This window comes from Scardinius erythrophthalmus, assembly GCF_964197995.2.
Source record: "Scardinius erythrophthalmus genome assembly, chromosome: 1".
Classification (NCBI taxonomy): domain Eukaryota; kingdom Metazoa; phylum Chordata; class Actinopteri; order Cypriniformes; family Leuciscidae; genus Scardinius; species Scardinius erythrophthalmus.
This window is the reverse complement of record NC_138221.1, coordinates 62,089,484-62,108,157: the sequence shown is the minus strand read 5'-3', so window position 1 is coordinate 62,108,157 and position 18,674 is coordinate 62,089,484. Positions and strand designations below refer to the sequence as shown.

The 18,674-nt window shown below is 41.4% G+C and overlaps 1 protein-coding gene across 1 annotated transcript; it reads right to left on the bottom strand.

Moving 5' to 3' along the window:
* Positions 1-474: 474 nt before the first annotated feature.
* Positions 475-6,530, bottom strand: LOC308702871 (outer dynein arm-docking complex subunit 4-like). Its single transcript, XM_081386010.1, has 10 exons — positions 6,383-6,530; positions 6,216-6,271; positions 5,079-5,226; positions 4,756-4,980; positions 4,117-4,245; positions 3,942-4,020; positions 1,914-2,000; positions 1,603-1,799; positions 1,340-1,440; positions 475-603 (listed from the first exon to the last, which is right to left on the bottom strand). Exons 1-10 carry the CDS (start codon positions 6,501-6,503, stop codon positions 568-570), a joined length of 1,179 nt encoding a protein of 392 aa, XP_081242136.1. The 5' UTR covers positions 6,504-6,530; the 3' UTR covers positions 475-567.
* Positions 6,531-18,674: the final 12,144 nt, after the last annotated feature.

Here is an 18,674-nt window from a genome sequence, read left to right as displayed (position 1 = left end):
CGGGCCAAACTCCGAGCTCGGAGCCCTCCCCCCGAACAGCACGCCAAATATGCATTAAACTTTACCCCCTCTAATTGTATGTAAGTGTGAACTTGTGAATACCATTGTGATGCTCAGTAAATGTTAGACAGTGTGAAAAGTGTGACAACATACCCCGCTCTCCGCCATTCAGTTTTTATGACTCAATGCCGTCCGTGTTGGGCCTTACTTTGTTTAATTTGCGGTAGTTTGTGCATTGGCTTGATGAAGAGGTTCTCAGCTGATCTGATGATGCGTGTTGCTATAGCAAAACATTAACAGTATCTGGGCAACATCGCTTGAACATGATTTGTTTTGGGACTGGGCATTGAACTCTGAAACTGTGACAGTCTGTTTATGTAAAACTAGCAAAACATATTTTAACCATATGCAAACAAGCACAGGGAAGGCAGTCATAAAGTAATCCTTAAACAATGACACCCGAATGCAATCCAAAACAATGTTCCTCAGGCAGATTTTATTCCACTAGTAAGGATGCATTAGTTCTGACTTTGATTGCAGACATTTTATTCAGATGGGTTCCTCGTCTTACTGGCTCACTCTGTGTCTTGCTTCACGAAGAGCCTGCAGGGCGAGAAATTGAGGAGTTGATTAAAGTGAGTCAAATAATAGCAGAGCAACATGAAGAAATATGATATTAGAGCAATGGGATAGTCAAGAATCAGGTAACATGGAAAAAATGAAAATGTAAATATTACAATTATCAGTTCATATTATGACAAAACAACTAGTATTGATGAGTATTCTGTCACCATGTACTAACTATGAAGAACAAGATTCAAGAGATGTAATGCGCGCAATGTAACATCAGAACAGCTGTTTTCCTGCCATAAAATTAAGACGTTTTCGTAACTTTTTATTTCCATGATTTCTAAAATGCTTCTCCAATCTTTGTCATTGCTTTCCTTACGGAAGTCATGGTGGTTTTGTCATATAATTTAAGGTAATATTTCAGTTATACACAGTTATACATTGTCAGTAGCAATGTATGAAGCAAAGGCTCACACTTTCAAACCAAGCCTTTCAAATTTTGCCCTTGCAAAATTTCTGATCGCATGGATTCTAATTGAAATGACTGGACTTTGCCTGCAAACATTTGCCGAACAATGGTAAATGTGTCTGCACCTTTAGTCAAACTGACAATAACTTCCATATTGGTCCTCTGTGACATACACAGAAACAATAGCGCGCATCCTGTGTGATTCAGAATCTCAGTCCTTTTAATGTAGTTTGAAGGGGACTATAGAAAAGGCCGCGAGCGAGATGGATGGTGAGAGGGATGAGGGAGAGAGAGTGAGACCTTCTGGATGGCTTCGCTGGCGGAGTCGTCCTGCAGCAGTTTTGCCCGGTCCAGTGCTCTCTCAAAGTGTAACACACTGGCCTTGTAGTTACCCAGCTTCACTATGTAAGAGAGAAAGAGGATGTAAAGTGATGTAATCGCACAGCATGGTGTAGATCAAATATACATAACGACCACATTAACGTCCTATTGATTCTGAGCATTGTGGGAAATCAGATTATTATCAGATTAATCGGATTCTGGGCGATGTAGTTTGGACTCACATTCGGCCTGCGCCATGAGCACACTGGCATTGAGCTGCCATTTCTCATCAGTGATGTCATCCGCTGCCATGAGCGAGCGGGAGCCATAGTCTCGTGCTTCGCCATAGCGCTTCAGCTCAAGGTAACAGCGGCCGATCTCATGGAACAACCAGGCTTTCTCTAACCCGCCACATGCTAGAGGCACCTTCTCCTCCCAGCTATGCAAACACACACATAAACACACACAGAACAAAATGAAATCACTATTACAATAGACTTGTCTGTGTACATCAACACCAAAGTAAACATTAATTAAAGGCAAATGCACTTACACTTCTATAGCTTGTTGGAACTTGCCAATCCGTGCGTACACACGGCCAATGTTGTCCAGAGCCCTGGATTTACTGTCCGTCAGGTCGCTATGACACAAAGCACAAACCAAACACACCTGATGAATAGTAGTTTATTAAGTCAAGTCACCTTCATTTATATAGCGCTTTTAACAATATGGATTGTTTCAAAGCAGCTTTACAGTGATAATAGGAAATTACCGTAACAGATTGTTTAGGCTCTACAACAGCTCTAGGATAAAGTTATTGTCCAGATAAAGTTAGTTTTGATTGATTGATTCACTTCCGTTGCGAAGATCACTAGTTATTAACTTAGGGGCCGCTAACACAACACCGCTCTCACAGGAAAACCCTTAACGCGCTCCGGCCGCCCATCCGCACAAAACAGTGGCTGGTGTCTCGAGAACGCACTCCCTGAAATAGGTTTGAAGGTGCAAACGATTATCCGTTATCTCTGTGCAAACCCGCGTAAATGCAGACGTCACGCACATGTGCATTACATGTTCAGTCCAAAGGTATGCGCGTTTGAATTAGGGGTGTCGCAATATACCGGTATTAACGATAATCGTGATATTCAAAGCATGAAATATCGACATCGTGTTAATTTAGAGCAATACAATATACCGGTATTGGCGATATTGGCGTTTCTAGACGCAGCGCTCGTCCGCGCCCGCGCAGCTAGAGTGAAACACTCTGTCCACACCCGAAAAAAGTAAGCTGAGCTCGCCAGTATTAACAACAGAGTTCTTCGGCTTCAAAGAAAACAGCACCTTAGAGGTGGTCGCACACCGGACGAGAAGCGCAGCGCCACGTCTTTAAAATTCGAACACATTCTGTATGAGTGTACACACACCGGACAAGAAGCGGTTCTATTCGGCGTCTGTCCGCGGCGCCCAGCAACGGCTCAGGACCTTGTTCAAAATCCTGCCGCGACACAGAGCGCAGAAAAAAGTGTTCAGATCACAGACTCAGCAACTATTGTATTTAATTGTACAGTATAATCATAACATAGTACAGACATTATCTCAATTCCATAATGTCCTTAAACATAATGATATTGCTGGCCATAAACTGAGAAAGTGCGTGTCCGGTGTGCAATACCTGGAGTTGTCATAGACGCGACGCGGATATTATTTTACTAGTCATCATGGAATGGGAAACGTGACATTAACTGTTAACAGGGGGTTTCTGTGTTCATATATTTAATAAAGGGTGATTATTAAAATTAAGAACCCCGTTTTCTTTACTCATCTTATTTTTGTATTTGTATTTGCACTTGATTTTTTTATTCAAATCTGCTATCTGCATGACTTTATTGGCGCCAGTGCAACAACAGGTTTAAGAGCTTTTCAGTTCTTCAGGAAACCTTCAGACAGTGTTTGGCTTCAGTTTGAAACCAGATAAACTTCACATGCTTGTCTTCCTTCACAAAAATCCCCCCCCCCATAGATTCTATAGATATCGCGATATATCGATATCGTGAATTCTTTTGGCCACAATAACCGTGGTGTGAAAAATCTAACATCGTGACAGCCCTAGTTTGAATATATATGTGCGCAAGCGTGCAGTCCTTCTTTACAAATCAACCCTTAATAAACTACTTGTCTGGCCTTAAACATTTATAATACAGAATTTTTTGGTCATGTCTGCGTAGCCACGCGATCCGAAACATTTTATCTGGGGACTGGTTGACACTTCAGGACTGCGTTATCGTCATGTCCAGGCGCAGGTCCTTCATCAGATCTGGATACGGCCTAGATACATCAGACTGCGGTAAACCTCCGATACACTGAGAGACTAATATTAGCGTAGACGCCATCCTTCTTATGATGTAACAAGTACATCAGGATTTATGGGGAGTGTTCCCGGTTCCGGCTGACCTAATCTATGCAGCCTAACATTGAGTTATAGAAGTCTATAATGTGTTATGTGTATGCTAGGCCAAAGCTAGGCCAAATTAACCAACCAAGAAAAACAAAAGGTAGTTTTCCTGCTCTCATGAGCGCTCACCCTTTCTTGGCCAGCTCCAGATCTTTCTCATGATGATGCAGAGCCTTGTCCATATTCCCAAGATCCATCAATGCATTGCCTACACAGGACATAAAAGAAAATGTTGTATCTCTGATTCTTGTGCTATTGATATTATATATTTAAGTATTGGGCCGATGAGATTCCCAGACTCTACCAATGCAGCTGTGCAGGTTCCCAAGCACTTCTCTCTTATTGGGCAGCACCTGCTCAGACCATTCCTTCACCGCCTTCATGAGCTCACGGGCCTTCTTCAGGCCGCTTTCTGCATCGCCGGCACTCAAGGCTGACAATTCAACAAATAACTCTCAATAAACCCAATAACATACAGAACATTTTCTGAAAATGTTTGCCAATCCAAATGTCATGCGATCCCAGAGTGTTGCTAAGATTGTTTCTATGATTCTATAGGATTTTGTGGCCTGTTTTATTGTCCACCAGGAAAAAATCATGTGTCACCTAAAAAATCTCTTAACATTTGGTAATTATTGTAAAATTTCACAGAAGTCATTTTCTAATCAAGCAGTTTTCTGTTGGTCAACATGGTGAACCCACGTGACAAATGTGAATCTCCTGTGAAATTTGTTTCGCCCTCATGTGAAATTCCAGAATGTGTGGACTGGATTCCCATTGATGAGCATCAAATATTTATTTCAAAAACATTACAAAAATCTTACTGACCCCCAACTCTGACAGTAGTTTATGATTTTGCATGTGCAACATGAGTATGCAACTAATGCTAAACTTTCTTGTTAGGAACCTAATGCTGTGACCTTTGAACTCTGCAGAGGTTCACCTTTGTCAATATCCTCCAGACTGGCGAGGACATATCGGGTTGGGTCTGAGGGTGGCTTGTGTTGAACCCGGTTCCACCGCTGCTGCACTAGTGTTCGGTCTCGTTGACGAGCATAGATGGGCTTCTGCTGCTGCCAGAATGCTGTCCGCGTGTCCAGATAGGAGATACAGCCCACGATCAGATCTTGCACACGCTCTCCAGTTCCAATCTTACCTTTTATAAGATCTGTATGGGAGCAGATTGCCATACTTTATATAGAATATACACCATCATAGATGCAAACTAACATCAAACAAGGCCTAAAAAAACATGAAAACACACACCTTCATCTTGCAGAAGTTTATCTAAGAATTCTCTGTCACTGTACAGTTCTCCCAGAAGTTGCTTGGCCGCTTTTTCATATTTGCTCTTCTTCTGGCCATGCTTTTTGGATTCCTTCTTATGAGAATGACTCAAATGCTTGGGACGAACCTTTGGGAACGCATCAAACAAACTAATATGCATTACTAACTGCTAACATGAACATAAACATAAATTATAAACAATTAGGCTAGTGACAAATGGTCAAAAAGTGATTTAGTTTTTGAGATACCCCTACCGGAGATAGAACTAAACCCAACAATGTTTTTCCTCATCTCTAAGGTCTCCCATATATGAAATGGATTCTTGGCTCAAAATATTTTAAATATTAATATTAAATGTTAATTAAATGTTTCATTATTAAATGTATCTTATATTTGAATTTCTCACCATTCTTCTCACCACTGATAATGGGCTTTGGGCTAAATTATGTCAGTGTTCCATTTTCTTTCATTTTAGACACCTCATACATTGAGTGACAGAACACCCTGATTTTTCGTGCTATATTTACATATTTGGTATTGCTGGATTCAGCACAACCCTATCTTTCCAACAAGTCATCATATGTGTTTCTATGATAATCCCTGGCAAAGCAACCACAAAGTAAATGAAAACATTCTGCATAGATATTCAATTTGTGCATGTCCGCTTATTTTAGGTATGTGTTTATGTGTCTCTAATTATTCCATACATCAAGATATTCACATCCAGTCTTTTCTAGTAGGTAAAGCAACTTCCTGACTATAAACATAGCAAGTTTCAAAGCTCTCAGAGCTTGTGTGATTGATCTGCATTAGTTTATATGCCTTAACTCCCATACGGACAGGCTATATTTTAGTCCTTTTTTTGGTTTTGGGGTGTATAACAATATCTGTTAATTTAACCATTTTAGCAGTAAAATATTTGGAGCCAATAATCCATTTCATATATAGGAGACCTTAGAGATGAGGAAAAACATTGTTGGGTTTAGTTCTACCTCCGGTAGGGGTATCTCAAAAAATTGGGGGCATTGTCACTAGCCTAAATGGTGTGACGGTGTGGTATGAGTGACGGGGTAGGTGGCATAACGGAAGAGAGAGAACGAGCAAGAGATAGCTCACCCCGTTGTAGAAGAAAGACAGGTCTCCTTTATTCTCCAACTTCACAGAGGAAGGACCTTTTAGATCGGGGAGAGAGAGGCAGATGAGGGTTACTAACTTAAGTCACTTTGTTGTGTAACCAAAACATGAACTCCTCATTTCTCATCATGTTGTGTCTAAGGACTCACTGCCCACTGAGTTCTCGATTGCCTCTTGAGATTTCTGGATTCCCAGTCTGAACTCCTGTAGCTCTGGACGTAGCTCATGGCCTCTGTGATAGTAGACCAATGCAAACTCAAAATCCCCCATAGTGTAGAGGGCTTCAGCCTTCTGATACAGACCCTGCAGGACACAGGATGGAGAACCAGAGAGAATCAGGTGACTTGTTAAAACATCAGAAATACAGTAAAAACAGGAATATTGTGAACTATTATAACTCCAGTCTTCATTCATTGTCACATGATCCTTCAGAAATCATTCTGATATTCTGAGATGCTGCTTTGGTGCTCAAGCATTTTTTATGATCAATGTTGAAAACAGTTGTGCTGCTTAAAGTCCCCCTGTAGTCAATCATTTCATCGCTGAAAACTCATCTCTGATCACCAAAATGACACATTTTTTTAACTCTACATCCTTGCTTCATTTAGTATTCGCGGATTCATGAATATTTCATATTAGCCCCGCCTCCAGTCACTCACACCTGCTCAGAGACCCACTCAGTCAACTTACTGAGGTAAACGCTGCACAATGATATCGCTCTTGACTTTACAATATTTTTTTTATTTTTTTATGTAAAAATTAAGTATTTACTATCACTTTTGATCAATTTAATGCATCCTTTGTGAATGAATAGTGACCCCAAACCTTTGCTAAACATCAGATAATTCAGATGTGCTTTTACTGTGCTTTTTAGAGAGCTTATATAGTGGCTCCATAAACACCAGTTAAAAATTCATGAATTTCATTGGATTACATACAAAATACCAATCTAAGTGTCATGTGAAAATCTAACGGTACACTTTCCACAGAACGAACCTCTTATTTTGGTTATTTAGCATTTTAGTGGATTTCCCCTCACAGGTAGAGTCATGTTTCACCAAGTGTCATTTTTGCCTTAACATTTTTAGTGTTAATCCTAAACAGTATATTCATTCACAAAGTTATATTTGTAATATTTTGTTTTCGAAAAAAGTGCTTGTGATATAAAGGTCACTTTTTCTGAGACCGAATCGTCATCTGATAAATTATCAGTAAATTCGCCCCCTTCAGGACAAGTGTCTCACTACAGGTGCACATACAGTGACTCAGAGCTGTGGCTGCTGGGAACTTTTGGAACAAACGATGAGAAAACTAGGAAAAAAGGGAAGCTAGGACGGATGAACACATAATATCTATGGATGAACACCTTGAAGTAGTTTTTGTTGTCTTTGAGGGAGGTCTCGGCGTCTTTCAGCGCGCTCTCTGCATCTCCTAATTTCACATAACACCTGGATCTGGCGACCAGACAGTTCTTATCATCCGGCTGTAAACTTAAAGCCTGTTGGATAGCAGAGAAGACGCTTATAAAATGTAAAATAAAGCAATCAATTTAATTTCGTCTGAACGTAAGCAATGCAATATGTGTGTTTCGCATAGTTATTAGCTCACCGTGGAAAAGCACTCGATAGCTTTGACATACTCGCCCTTCTGAAACAGCTGGTCACCTTCAGACATAGGTGGTAAAGGTACTCTTTGGCCCGGCTTGTTCTCCCTCGTTATCAGACATTTTAATTGTATTTAAAGCAGAATTATATTAAAACCTTTCAGTACACATCAGTAAGAGCAACCGTCCCGTCCGCTCGTATCCTAGAAACGCTCCTAACAAAACCCAGTGGAGCCAATGAACTGCGTTAGGAACTTTGATTGACATGCCAACACATACTACGACATTTAATCCGAAACGTTTAGGTATAATGTAAATAAATTATATATCGTTTATAAAACGTAAAATATTATCTAAAATAATATTTCGTAAAAAAAAAAAACAACGTTTTTCTTTTTGTTTGTTTGTTTTACATTGTGACTGTTTATATAATGTTTTCAATAAATGTAAAAAAAAAAAATGTAAATAAATTATTGCTGAGATTTCCCTTATTGTAAAATCTCTTAAACTCATTGATAACAGTAAGAACAAGTTTCCTAACTATGTACGTTTTTCTTACTTGTTGAGGAGTCAGTTATTGTTTTATTAAAAAAAAAAAATAATGTGTTAATGTATTCAATGCTGTGCTGTTTCTTCTTTGTAAAAGAAATAATAAAAAAAAAAATGTAAATAAATTATATATTGTTTATAAAACGTAAAATATTATCTAAAATAATATTTCGTCCATTGGTTGGTCATCGTTGGTGTTTGGCTCGAGGTCATGGTGCAAAGGACCCTAGGTTGATGTTACCCCGAACCATCCCTTTAACTGCATTTTCCTTTTTGGAGAGTTGGCAGCCTTGGCGCCAATCCGTTGCCATGGAGTGAGACCGAGAGAAATAGCAACAGAGCAGCTTGATATTGCATTTTGCAATACGCTGCAGTTTCTTGGAAATAAATGGAAAAGGAGGAAGCGAAAGGAAAGGGGCTCTATCGGGAGAGACTAAACAACAACGCCAGGCAGCGTTAAGAGAAACTGCTTGACATCAACAACATGGACCCGTACGACATGCCAGCTACAGAATGGACAAAGACCCAGAAGCACTACCAGCTTTCACATGATTAAATGTAAATGAAAGCTCTGATTCAATGATTATTTTGCACCATCACTCAAAACTGAGCACTGCAGTCTCTCGCTGCACGTTTATTAGGGTGTTTTAGTAAAATATGTATTGATAAATTTAGCCTACTGATGTTTAATTTTGGGGACAATCAATTGGTTTTATGTCCAGCTGCACTACTTCCTGAACTTCAGCCAGCTCCTTTGTTTCCTGTCTTCCATTATTGGACAAACTGATTAATCAGGTGTGCCTGCATGACCTCAGTAACAATAATCAGACACACCTGGATTAATCAGTTTGTCCAATAATGGAAGACAGGAAACAAAGGAGCTGGCTGAAGTTCAGGAAGTAGTGCAGCTGGACATAAAGCCAATTGAGGTTACTCACCACACACTTTCACGAGGTGCATGGATGCAGCAGTCTTTCCCCTGAGGCAGAAGGAGATGCGCATCCTGAATTATCTCAACGACTGGCTCATCCTGGCCCAGTCAGAGGCATAACTGATTTCTCACAGGTCTGTGCTCCCTAGCCTTTTGAAATCCCTAGGACTCAGAATCAATCTAGCCAAGAGCTCACTGTCTCCCAGCCAGATAATCAGTCCAGAACCAAGACCCTATTTCATGTGAAGAACCGCTGGTGCTTTCCTTCCTTCAGGAGCTAATGGACACGGGTCGCACCCCCTCCACATTCAAAGTTCATGTGGCAGCCATAGCAGCACCACGCTCCTGTGGCCGGCCAATCGCTGGGTAGAAGCAACCTGGTTGTTCGCTTCTTGAAAGGGGCAAGGAGGCTCAACCCGCCTCGTCCTCTTACCTTACCCCCCTGGGACCTGTCGACGGTCCTTAGGGCTCTCAAAGGGCCCCCCTTCTAGCCGCTACAGTTGGCCGAGTTACGGCCACTTTCGCTTAAAAGCTTTATAACAGACGCCACAGTGACTACAAAAATCTCGATAAGAGGGAGTTGTTATGGAGAGGAATTGCAGATAAAATAAGATTCGATGGTGAGTTTCATATTACTTAATTTTCTTTCATGTACATAGGCTTGTAACTTTTCCCCGCAAACTTTTGACCATCGCCATCGTTTGTGTGCTGTAGTGGAGGAGGTTAAACAGAAGTGGAAAAGGTACACGAGGAAAAAGTGTGAGGATGATTGCCGGAGTGGACAGGCTGCTAAAAACATGGAAGTGGAAGTTTATGAAGGTGATGGAGTTCTTTGCAACATCAATTGAATTTCGAAGATATTAACATTAGAACATTACAATACATATTTGTGTGAGCTATACGATATGTAATGCATTGACATTAAACAGTGATTAATATGATATCATGGCATGTTCCCTGTACACCGTGTGATCACACCTCTAGTTCAATATACTAGTTTGTGCTAGTTTGTGTTCTGTGTATCCACAACTTTCCCGAACTCTGACCTTTCCCGTGATCGCTATGGCAACGTAGAACAAGCCGGTAACGCACTTCCGGTTTACGTTAGCCTGTAGATACTGCAGCTGGCAAAATGATCACATCTCACAGATGGTCGCATGGATCTGATTATCTTACAAGTACTGGTGATAGTACAGTTAAAGTGCCCCATCCGTCTACCTTAACGGAATGGGTAGACGATATGAAATTGTGGCCAGACGTTAGCTATGTTGATATCGTCAACTATTTCGTCCTTAGTGAGGGTGTTGATGGTGAGACACTAAGAAATTATAAGAGCACAGAGGCTTACAACTATCTACACAACAACAAAATCGGAAAAATACTGTGTACAAAATACGATGAGTTTATTTCCCTTAAGGCTGAGGTCGAGCCTAGTCAGAGCCTCAACAAGCCCAAACACCTTGCTTGGGTAATAACGAGGCCGATTGGTATCATCGAAACAGTCGGCTGTTCATGCATTGCAGGGCTAGGGAAATCTTGTAGCAATGCAGCAGCTGTCATTTGGAAGGTAGGCATAGGCTGTTAGAGCGATCTTGCTACACATCAAATCTGTAAATTATTGAAAACAATAAACATATCCCTTACAAAAATATATACAGTTGTACTGCTGTTTTTTCTAAGTACAGTGCAGCACAATATGTCCGTGTCCAAAATATTGAATGTCTGCAGTACAGTACTGTAGTGTGCAATGCAGTTAATGTACAAACAGGTACTAATTCTAAAAAATTTGAATATTGTGCAAAAGTTTATTTATTTCAGTAATGCAACTTAAAAGGTTAAACTAATATATTATATAGACTCATTACATGCAAAGTGAGATATTTCAAGCCTTTATTTGTTATAATTTTGATGATTATGACATGATTATGACATACAGTTTATGAAAACCCCAAATTCAAATTAGAATATTGTGAAAAGGTTTTCATAGCTGTAAGCTATATATAATATATACTTATACTTTTATATTTGTTATACATATATTATGGACAAATAAAGACATATTTATTTGGCATATCTCACTTTGTATGTAATGAGTCTATATAATATATTAGTTTCACCTTTTAAGTTGAATTACTGAAATAAATGAACTTTTGCACGATATTCAAATTCGAGTTTCACCTGTAATCAACAACAATTTATCATTATCGCTGATTCAGGTTCAGAATGCAGTGGTTAGTGGAAAGACAGGGCTTGCATGTACTGATGCGCAGCGGAGATGGAATGAAGGGACGTCCAAGAACCTTCAGCCCAAGCGTCTGAGCCAGATAGATTTTAGACACCACAAGGCAGAGGATGAGTATGAGGGAGAGACTATGGCAATTGGCAGTCAACTCCCAAACACACCACAGTATCAGTCCCACAAAGACTTTAGAGAGAGCGTGGACACATCTCAAACAAAACCTCTATTCCTTCTCAAGAACACGCTACTGGAAAAGTGTTACAATGCCACTCCATCAGCAGAACAACAGGGCAGCTCAAAAGAACAGGGAACCACCAGTGATTTAACATTTCTGTCACATCAAAATCATGACAGTGATCTGAGTTGTGTGAAATGCCAGAAATTCTATCAGGCTTATGTTAATATGGATGGCAAACAAGCTGATACACTGGAACTTGAGACGAGGGGCAGAGTGAATCTGATCTGTGGTAGCCTGGATGCCAGCCGAACTTAGCCCCGCCCACAACATTTTTTGTTCGGGAAGTTCGGTCTGGACTCGCTCCGTTGAGGAGCTATTATGCCCGAACAAAAATTGTTCGGACCAATCAAATTGTCAGGGCGGGCTTTATACGATGATGGACAGATGAGCAACGTAATCATCTACGTCACCAACGAGCGCTTGGGTTGAATTCGTTAACACCAAAGACGACAGCCGCTTGAGAATTGAGATTTCACGAGTTCACACTTACAAATAAGGCTACGTTTACACGTAGGTGGCTATTTTCATAAACGGACATTTCACCCCTCTTCGTTTTCAAAAATAACATCGTGCACACGAACCTGTGTATATGCTGTCAAGAGCATGCCAAACCTGTAGGTGGCAGTGTAACGAGAAGCTCAAGCCCACCTTAGCCAATCAGAATCCCGTAAATAGTCACATTCTGTGACGTCGCTACCTAAAACTCCGGTTTTCTCTGTTTACATGCAAACGTGCAAACGAAGATTTTCAAAATCTCCACTCTGGCCGGAGTTTTTAGAAAGAATCGGTTTCATTGGCGAATCCTCCGTTTGCGTGTAAACGAAGGGCGCAAACGAAGGGAAATGTCTCCGTTTTTCAAAATAACCATGTACGTGTAAACGGGGCCTAAGTCAGATAGAATAAATGCATATTTGGCGTGCTGTCCGAGGAGAGGCTCCAGGCTCGGTATTCGGCCCGAACCCAGTACCCCCCCGTATTCCTGGCTGTGGAAGAACAGGCCGAGAGTGAGTGGAGGGATGCTGAAAACTGTCAAGGAATGTTAGGTGAGTTGACAGAGTGAATATATGTTTCCTCTCATGCTGATAGGGAGACATGGTGTTTGATGACAAGTTGATTGGATTGATTATGTGAACATGCTCCTGCCGAACTTTGTTTATGAAACATCATGTGTAGATTCCGCCATCGCGTCTGTTATAGAAGATATCGACAGCGCATTCATTTTAAAAGAGGAACAGAGAACCGCGATCAAGGCATTTGTCGATCGGAAACATGAATGAAAACTTACTCCGTTGCTCTGATTGGTTGTAGGTCTATCCAATTAAGTGCAGAGGCATTTTCCTTCCTGATTCGGTTGAAACACGCCTCATAATCAAAGCTCAATGGAGCAGTATCAGACTCACATTCTGACTAGAATCTGAGTATGACGACGTCAGGCTAGATCTGTGGCACAGTTCTAGGAAACTTAGAATTACAGCCAGTTCAGCAAAGAAGGTACCTGTACGTGCAGGCACAAATAATGAAAAGTTTTTGTGAGAGCACTTTTACCGCAGTTTTCGTGGTAACTATGCCACTAATTATGGGAAAGAAAAGGAAAAAAACAGCTTGCAACCAATTGAAAGAACAGGGAAGAAACATAACACACACAGGCACAGTTGTATGTGGTGCAGAGCCATGGTTATCAGCAAGTCCGGATGGAATCATCAACTCCTGTGAGCTCATAGAGATTAAATGCCCCGTCCCCAATAAAAATCACCAGACACTCAGTAAACTGTTATCTCAAAGATTCAGTGATTTCAAGATAGTGGATGGAAAACTTGAGGTTCAGAAAACTGGTAGCCGAGGCTATTACATGCAAGTCCAACTAGGAATGTTTTGCACAGGTCTCAAGACAGCCAGACTGATGATCTGGACACCAGATGAGAGTGTGGTATTTAGTGTACCATTTGATGAGCTGTTTGTCACAGAACAGGTGAAGCGGTTGAGAGCTTTCTACTTCTCATCCATGCTGCCTCAACTTGTTGATGAATTTGCTGCGGGGCGGCTTAAGTTTGATGGGAGATACACTGAAATTGTGAGGAAAGTGTAAAGCAAGAGTAAGGAAAGACAAATGTGACCAAGGGCCATTGTTAGTGCCCACTGTTGAAAATAATTCAATTTACAGCAATTAAATGTTCATTTATGTTTATTATGCATCTATTTTCATATTGATAAAAAAAATCAAATGTCTACTGACAATGTCTGACATGGACAACATTTCAACAATTACAAATATTAAATATGTTTTCATTACAATACTTGAGTTTATTTGAAGCTGCACTGTTCTCTGCACTGCACTGAAGTTCACATTTCCCATTGCTTCCCCCTGAACTCTGCCCGACTCCCCCTGCTTGGTTTTAAACACGCATGAAGTGACCTACTGCTCGCCATCACGAATGAGATCACCCCGCAAATTCACAAGGGCAGAACATATTCGTAAAATTTTGTCTACTTTTGGGGCCAGGGAAATAGGCACTACTTGTGATAAGATTTTAAACACCTTTAGGCGTCTGATGGCCCTTTCCACATGTATTCTAACATTTGCAATTCTTCTAGTGGAAGTGACCTGTTCTTCAGAAAGTTGTGCACCTTTTTTTGTGAATGAGGGTAATGACTAGGTTAACTTTCCTTTCAAAGAGTATGTCTCTAATTTTGAATCCACGGTCTGCCATGACCTCATCACCCGGTTGTAAGTACTCTAGAATCCCAGAGTCCATAGTAATAAACTTGTCACTACAGCGTCCACCATAAGATGCAGAGACAAACATTATTAATCCACATGGAGCAATACTTACAAGGTACTTAACTGTATTATGGGAGTAATAATGGCTATAGGACTCTCCTCTTGAGTCTAGGTTTTTGGGTTTTTGTAACAGGCTCTCACTACAATCCAAAATGCATGTTGTCTTGGGGTAATTCGTTTTAACCCTCTGGGCTTCTTCGTAAATGGGTCACACTTAGCTTCCTCCCGGTCAAAAACGGACGAAGCCTTAAAATTAGGGGTGTAACGATTCAACTACATCGATGTATCGATTCATATTCTTAATGATCCAACTACATCGATCTGTGCTCGGCAAGTTATATCGATCTAGACATATATCGATCTAACATCGTTTTAAAAGGTAATGAATCGATTGTATCGATACTATGAAATAACGCATTGGATTTAAGCACGTCAGACTTTATAAGGATGTTTTTTTCTTAGCACTTTTAATGATAAAGGCGTTAAACGTTACTCGATTCAGTCTGCCTATCTGTGACGTCGTCGCCATGCATGACGCGCCAGCATGAGCGCAAAGACAACAAGCAGCTTAAAGTCTCTCACCTCAGAAAAACGGACTTTCCTGTCCTCTCAGCCGCTATACTGCAGTAGCGCGCACTCTTCAATTGCACGCGCAAATGCGGCGGCGCGCGCTGCAGGCTTATATCGTTTCACTAGCCTATATATAAAGCACAAAATAAACTACAAGCATGCAACGTCGTTACGTTTTAAATTAGAAAAAACGTGTTGTCCAGATTCAGTATCTGCGGTCAGATGATGTTGTCAGGCTATATGTCCGTGTCATTATTCTATCATTATTTTCATAACTTGTTACGAAATAAAGTCTCTCACCTCAGAAAAACGAAATCTCATGTCCTGTCATCGTTATACTGTGCTCGTAGCGTGCACTCTTTAATTGCACGCGCATAATTAATTGATACCTGATTCCCTTTCATGAATTTTTGGCTAAAAAGTCACTGAATCGATTTCAAGTCACTGAATCGTATCGAATCGTATTGTTCTAAATGAACCAATATCGTCCTTGAATCGTATCGACAACCACGAATCGCGATACGAATCGAATCGTTGTTAAAACGAATCGTTACACCCCTACTTAAAATTTTACTTTACTTTTTCCCAGGTTAACCAATCAAATATATTTTTGTTCTATAATATTTTCTGATTATTATTTAGAATTTTTAGAGTTTTTTATGATACTTTGCATTAATTATATAATTTTTATGAGCTATTTTTTCCATTAGCCTCCTCAGACCCGAGCTTTGGTTTGGCATGCATTTTAGATTTCTTCTAGCTTTTTGGGTTTAGGAGGGACCAATATATATAATAACCAGATATTATCTTTGAACATGAAGCACTTTTTGAAAAAAATGATGTCCACATATGTGGACACTGGGTCTGAATTCACAGAAAAAAAATCAATACACCATTGTGTAACAAAGTGCAAATCTCTTTTATTTACAACCTGTGCCTGAACATTTTTCGTTGTTACTCTTGTATAACTTCTGAACATACATACATACATCTTCCGCTTATCTGGGGCCAGGTCGCGGGGGCAGCAGTCTAAGCAGAGATGGCCAGACTTCCCTCTCTCTAGACACTTAGTCCGGCTCTTCCAGGGGAACACCGAGGCGTTCCCAGGCCAGCCGGGAGACATAGTCTCTCCAGCGTGTCCTAGGTCTTCCCCGGGGTCTCCTCCCGGTGGGACGTGCCCGGAACACCTCCCCAGGAAGGCGTCCAGGAGGCATCCGGAACAGATGCCCGAGCCACCTCAGCTGGCCCCTCTCGATGTGGAGGAGCAGCGGCTCTACTCTAAGCTCCTCCGGAGTGACCGAGCTTCTCACCCTATCTCTATGGGATCGCCCAGCCACCCTGCAGAGTAAGCTCATTTCGGCCACTTGTATCCGGGATCTTGTCTTTTCGGTCATGACCCACAGCTCAGCCCAGGTGAGTTGGAAAATTTATCCGGGGCCCCACCCTGGAGCCAGGCCCGGGGTGGGGCTCGTATGAGAGCGCCTGGTGGCCAGGCCTCCCCCATGGTGTCCGGCCGGGCTCAGCCCGAAGAAGCGACGTGGGGCTGCCCTCCCATGGGCTCACCACCCGTAGGTGGTACTGTAAGGGGCCGGTGCTTAGAGGATCGGGCGGCAGGCGAAGGCGGGGGCTTCGACGACCTGATCCCTGGACCCTGGAGGGGTGCTGGAAAGCGCTCTGACTGGGGACTCCATCGTTCTACTTGGGGACTTCAACGCCCACGTGGGCAGCGACAGTGACACCTGGAGGGGCGTGATTGGGAGGAACCGCCCCCCTGATCTGAACCCGAGCGGGCTAGTCACAGTTTGTCCATAACGAACACCATGTTCAAGCATAAGGGTGTCCATCAGTGCACGTGGCACCAGGACACCCTAGGCCGGAGGTCGATGATCGACTTTGTGACTTTGTGGACGTTTCATCTGGCCTCTGGCTGTATATCTTGGACACTCGGTGAAGAGAGGGGCGGAGCTGTCAACTGATCACAACTTCTGAACATTGATATGGAAAAACAAAATTTATATCCAAATAAAAAACATATCCAAAAAAAAAAGAAAATTTGCTTTCTTTTTTGTAACACTCCAAAACTTCAACTTCTCCAAACTAGGAATGTTATTTTTATTTGTGTGTGTGTGCACGCTCGATCGCAGTGAGCAAGAATGTGTGTGTGTGTGTGTGTGTGTGTGTGCGCGCACGCGATCGTGAATGGGCAAGAGAGAGTGTCTGTGTGTGCGATCGCGAGTGATCAAGAGAGTGTGTGTGTGTGCGCGCACGCGATCGTGAATGGGCAAGAGAGAGTGTCTGTGTGTGCGATCGCGAGTGATCAAGAGAGTGTGTGTGTGTGCGCGCGCACGCGATCGTGAATGGCCAAGAGAGAGTGTCTGTGTGTGCGATCGCGAGTGATCAAGAGAGAGAGAGTGTGTGTGTGTGTGTGTGTGTGTGTGTGTGCACGCGCGCCACGAAGCTCAGTGCAAGTTGTGCAACTACAAATTCTAAAAAAACTAAAATTCTTATACAGTTTCATCGAAGTTAAGTCCCAATGATGTCCACATATGTGGACATCAAGTTTAGCAGCCTAGTAAATCTTTCCTGTTACAAAAGTTTGTCAAATGTGCATGCCATTTTAATAATACAACACTATTATGCATAACTTAACAAGAATCAACGATGAAATGTTATTACATTTTTTACCTTGTGGGCGTTTTGGTCTGATGTGGCTGCGTGACATTTCGCCTCTGTTCTCCGCCATCTTGAAATTATTTATGTTAATTTTTTTTTTCTCCTGACACCACCAGATGGCAGTATAAGTGTCCATGTTTGTGAAAAACATGTTCCAGTTGCACAGAATTAAGTATTAAGCTGCACACAGCCAAAAATGTGGTGTCCACGTATGTGGACACCGGGTCTGAGGAGGGTAGAAATAATTTTTTTTTTATTTATTTTTTTTATAAATGCAACATTCCACATCAAAATAGAGTGCAGGCCTAAAAACAAACAAAAAAAATTCAAGTGAGAAGAGCGCCATCTAGTGGCTTCAAAATGTATTAATATGTGTCATGTCCTATAACCGCCTATAGGCTGCCTATAGCTTTTTTATTCATTAATTTATTTTTATTCCCATTCGGAAAGAAAAAAAATCATTACTAAGCAACCACTGAATGGAACAACACAAATTATATATCATTCTAAAGCTTAGGATCTCAGCTTTTTAATGCATCTAATTACATTTATTAACTCCTAACGAGTGCTGAGTAATCCCTCTAAAACCGAGTGTACCGCCAGCAGGCGCCACCTAGCTGCGAAAATATTCTTTACCATATTTTTCAAAAATCTTGCCTTGATTAACACAAAGTTGATGTCATTTGAAAGCTTAGAGTCTGAACTTGTAGGACAAGCGAGCAACAAGAGGCTCGACTGAAACGCGCAACTGTGTGTTTTCTGGAATACTCTGCTCTCTTGTTATTGTCAGCGTTGCTTTGTAGTCAAGGTAAGCCCATCTTCGATTCTCAGCTTCCCTTATATTTTTAACTTCACATAA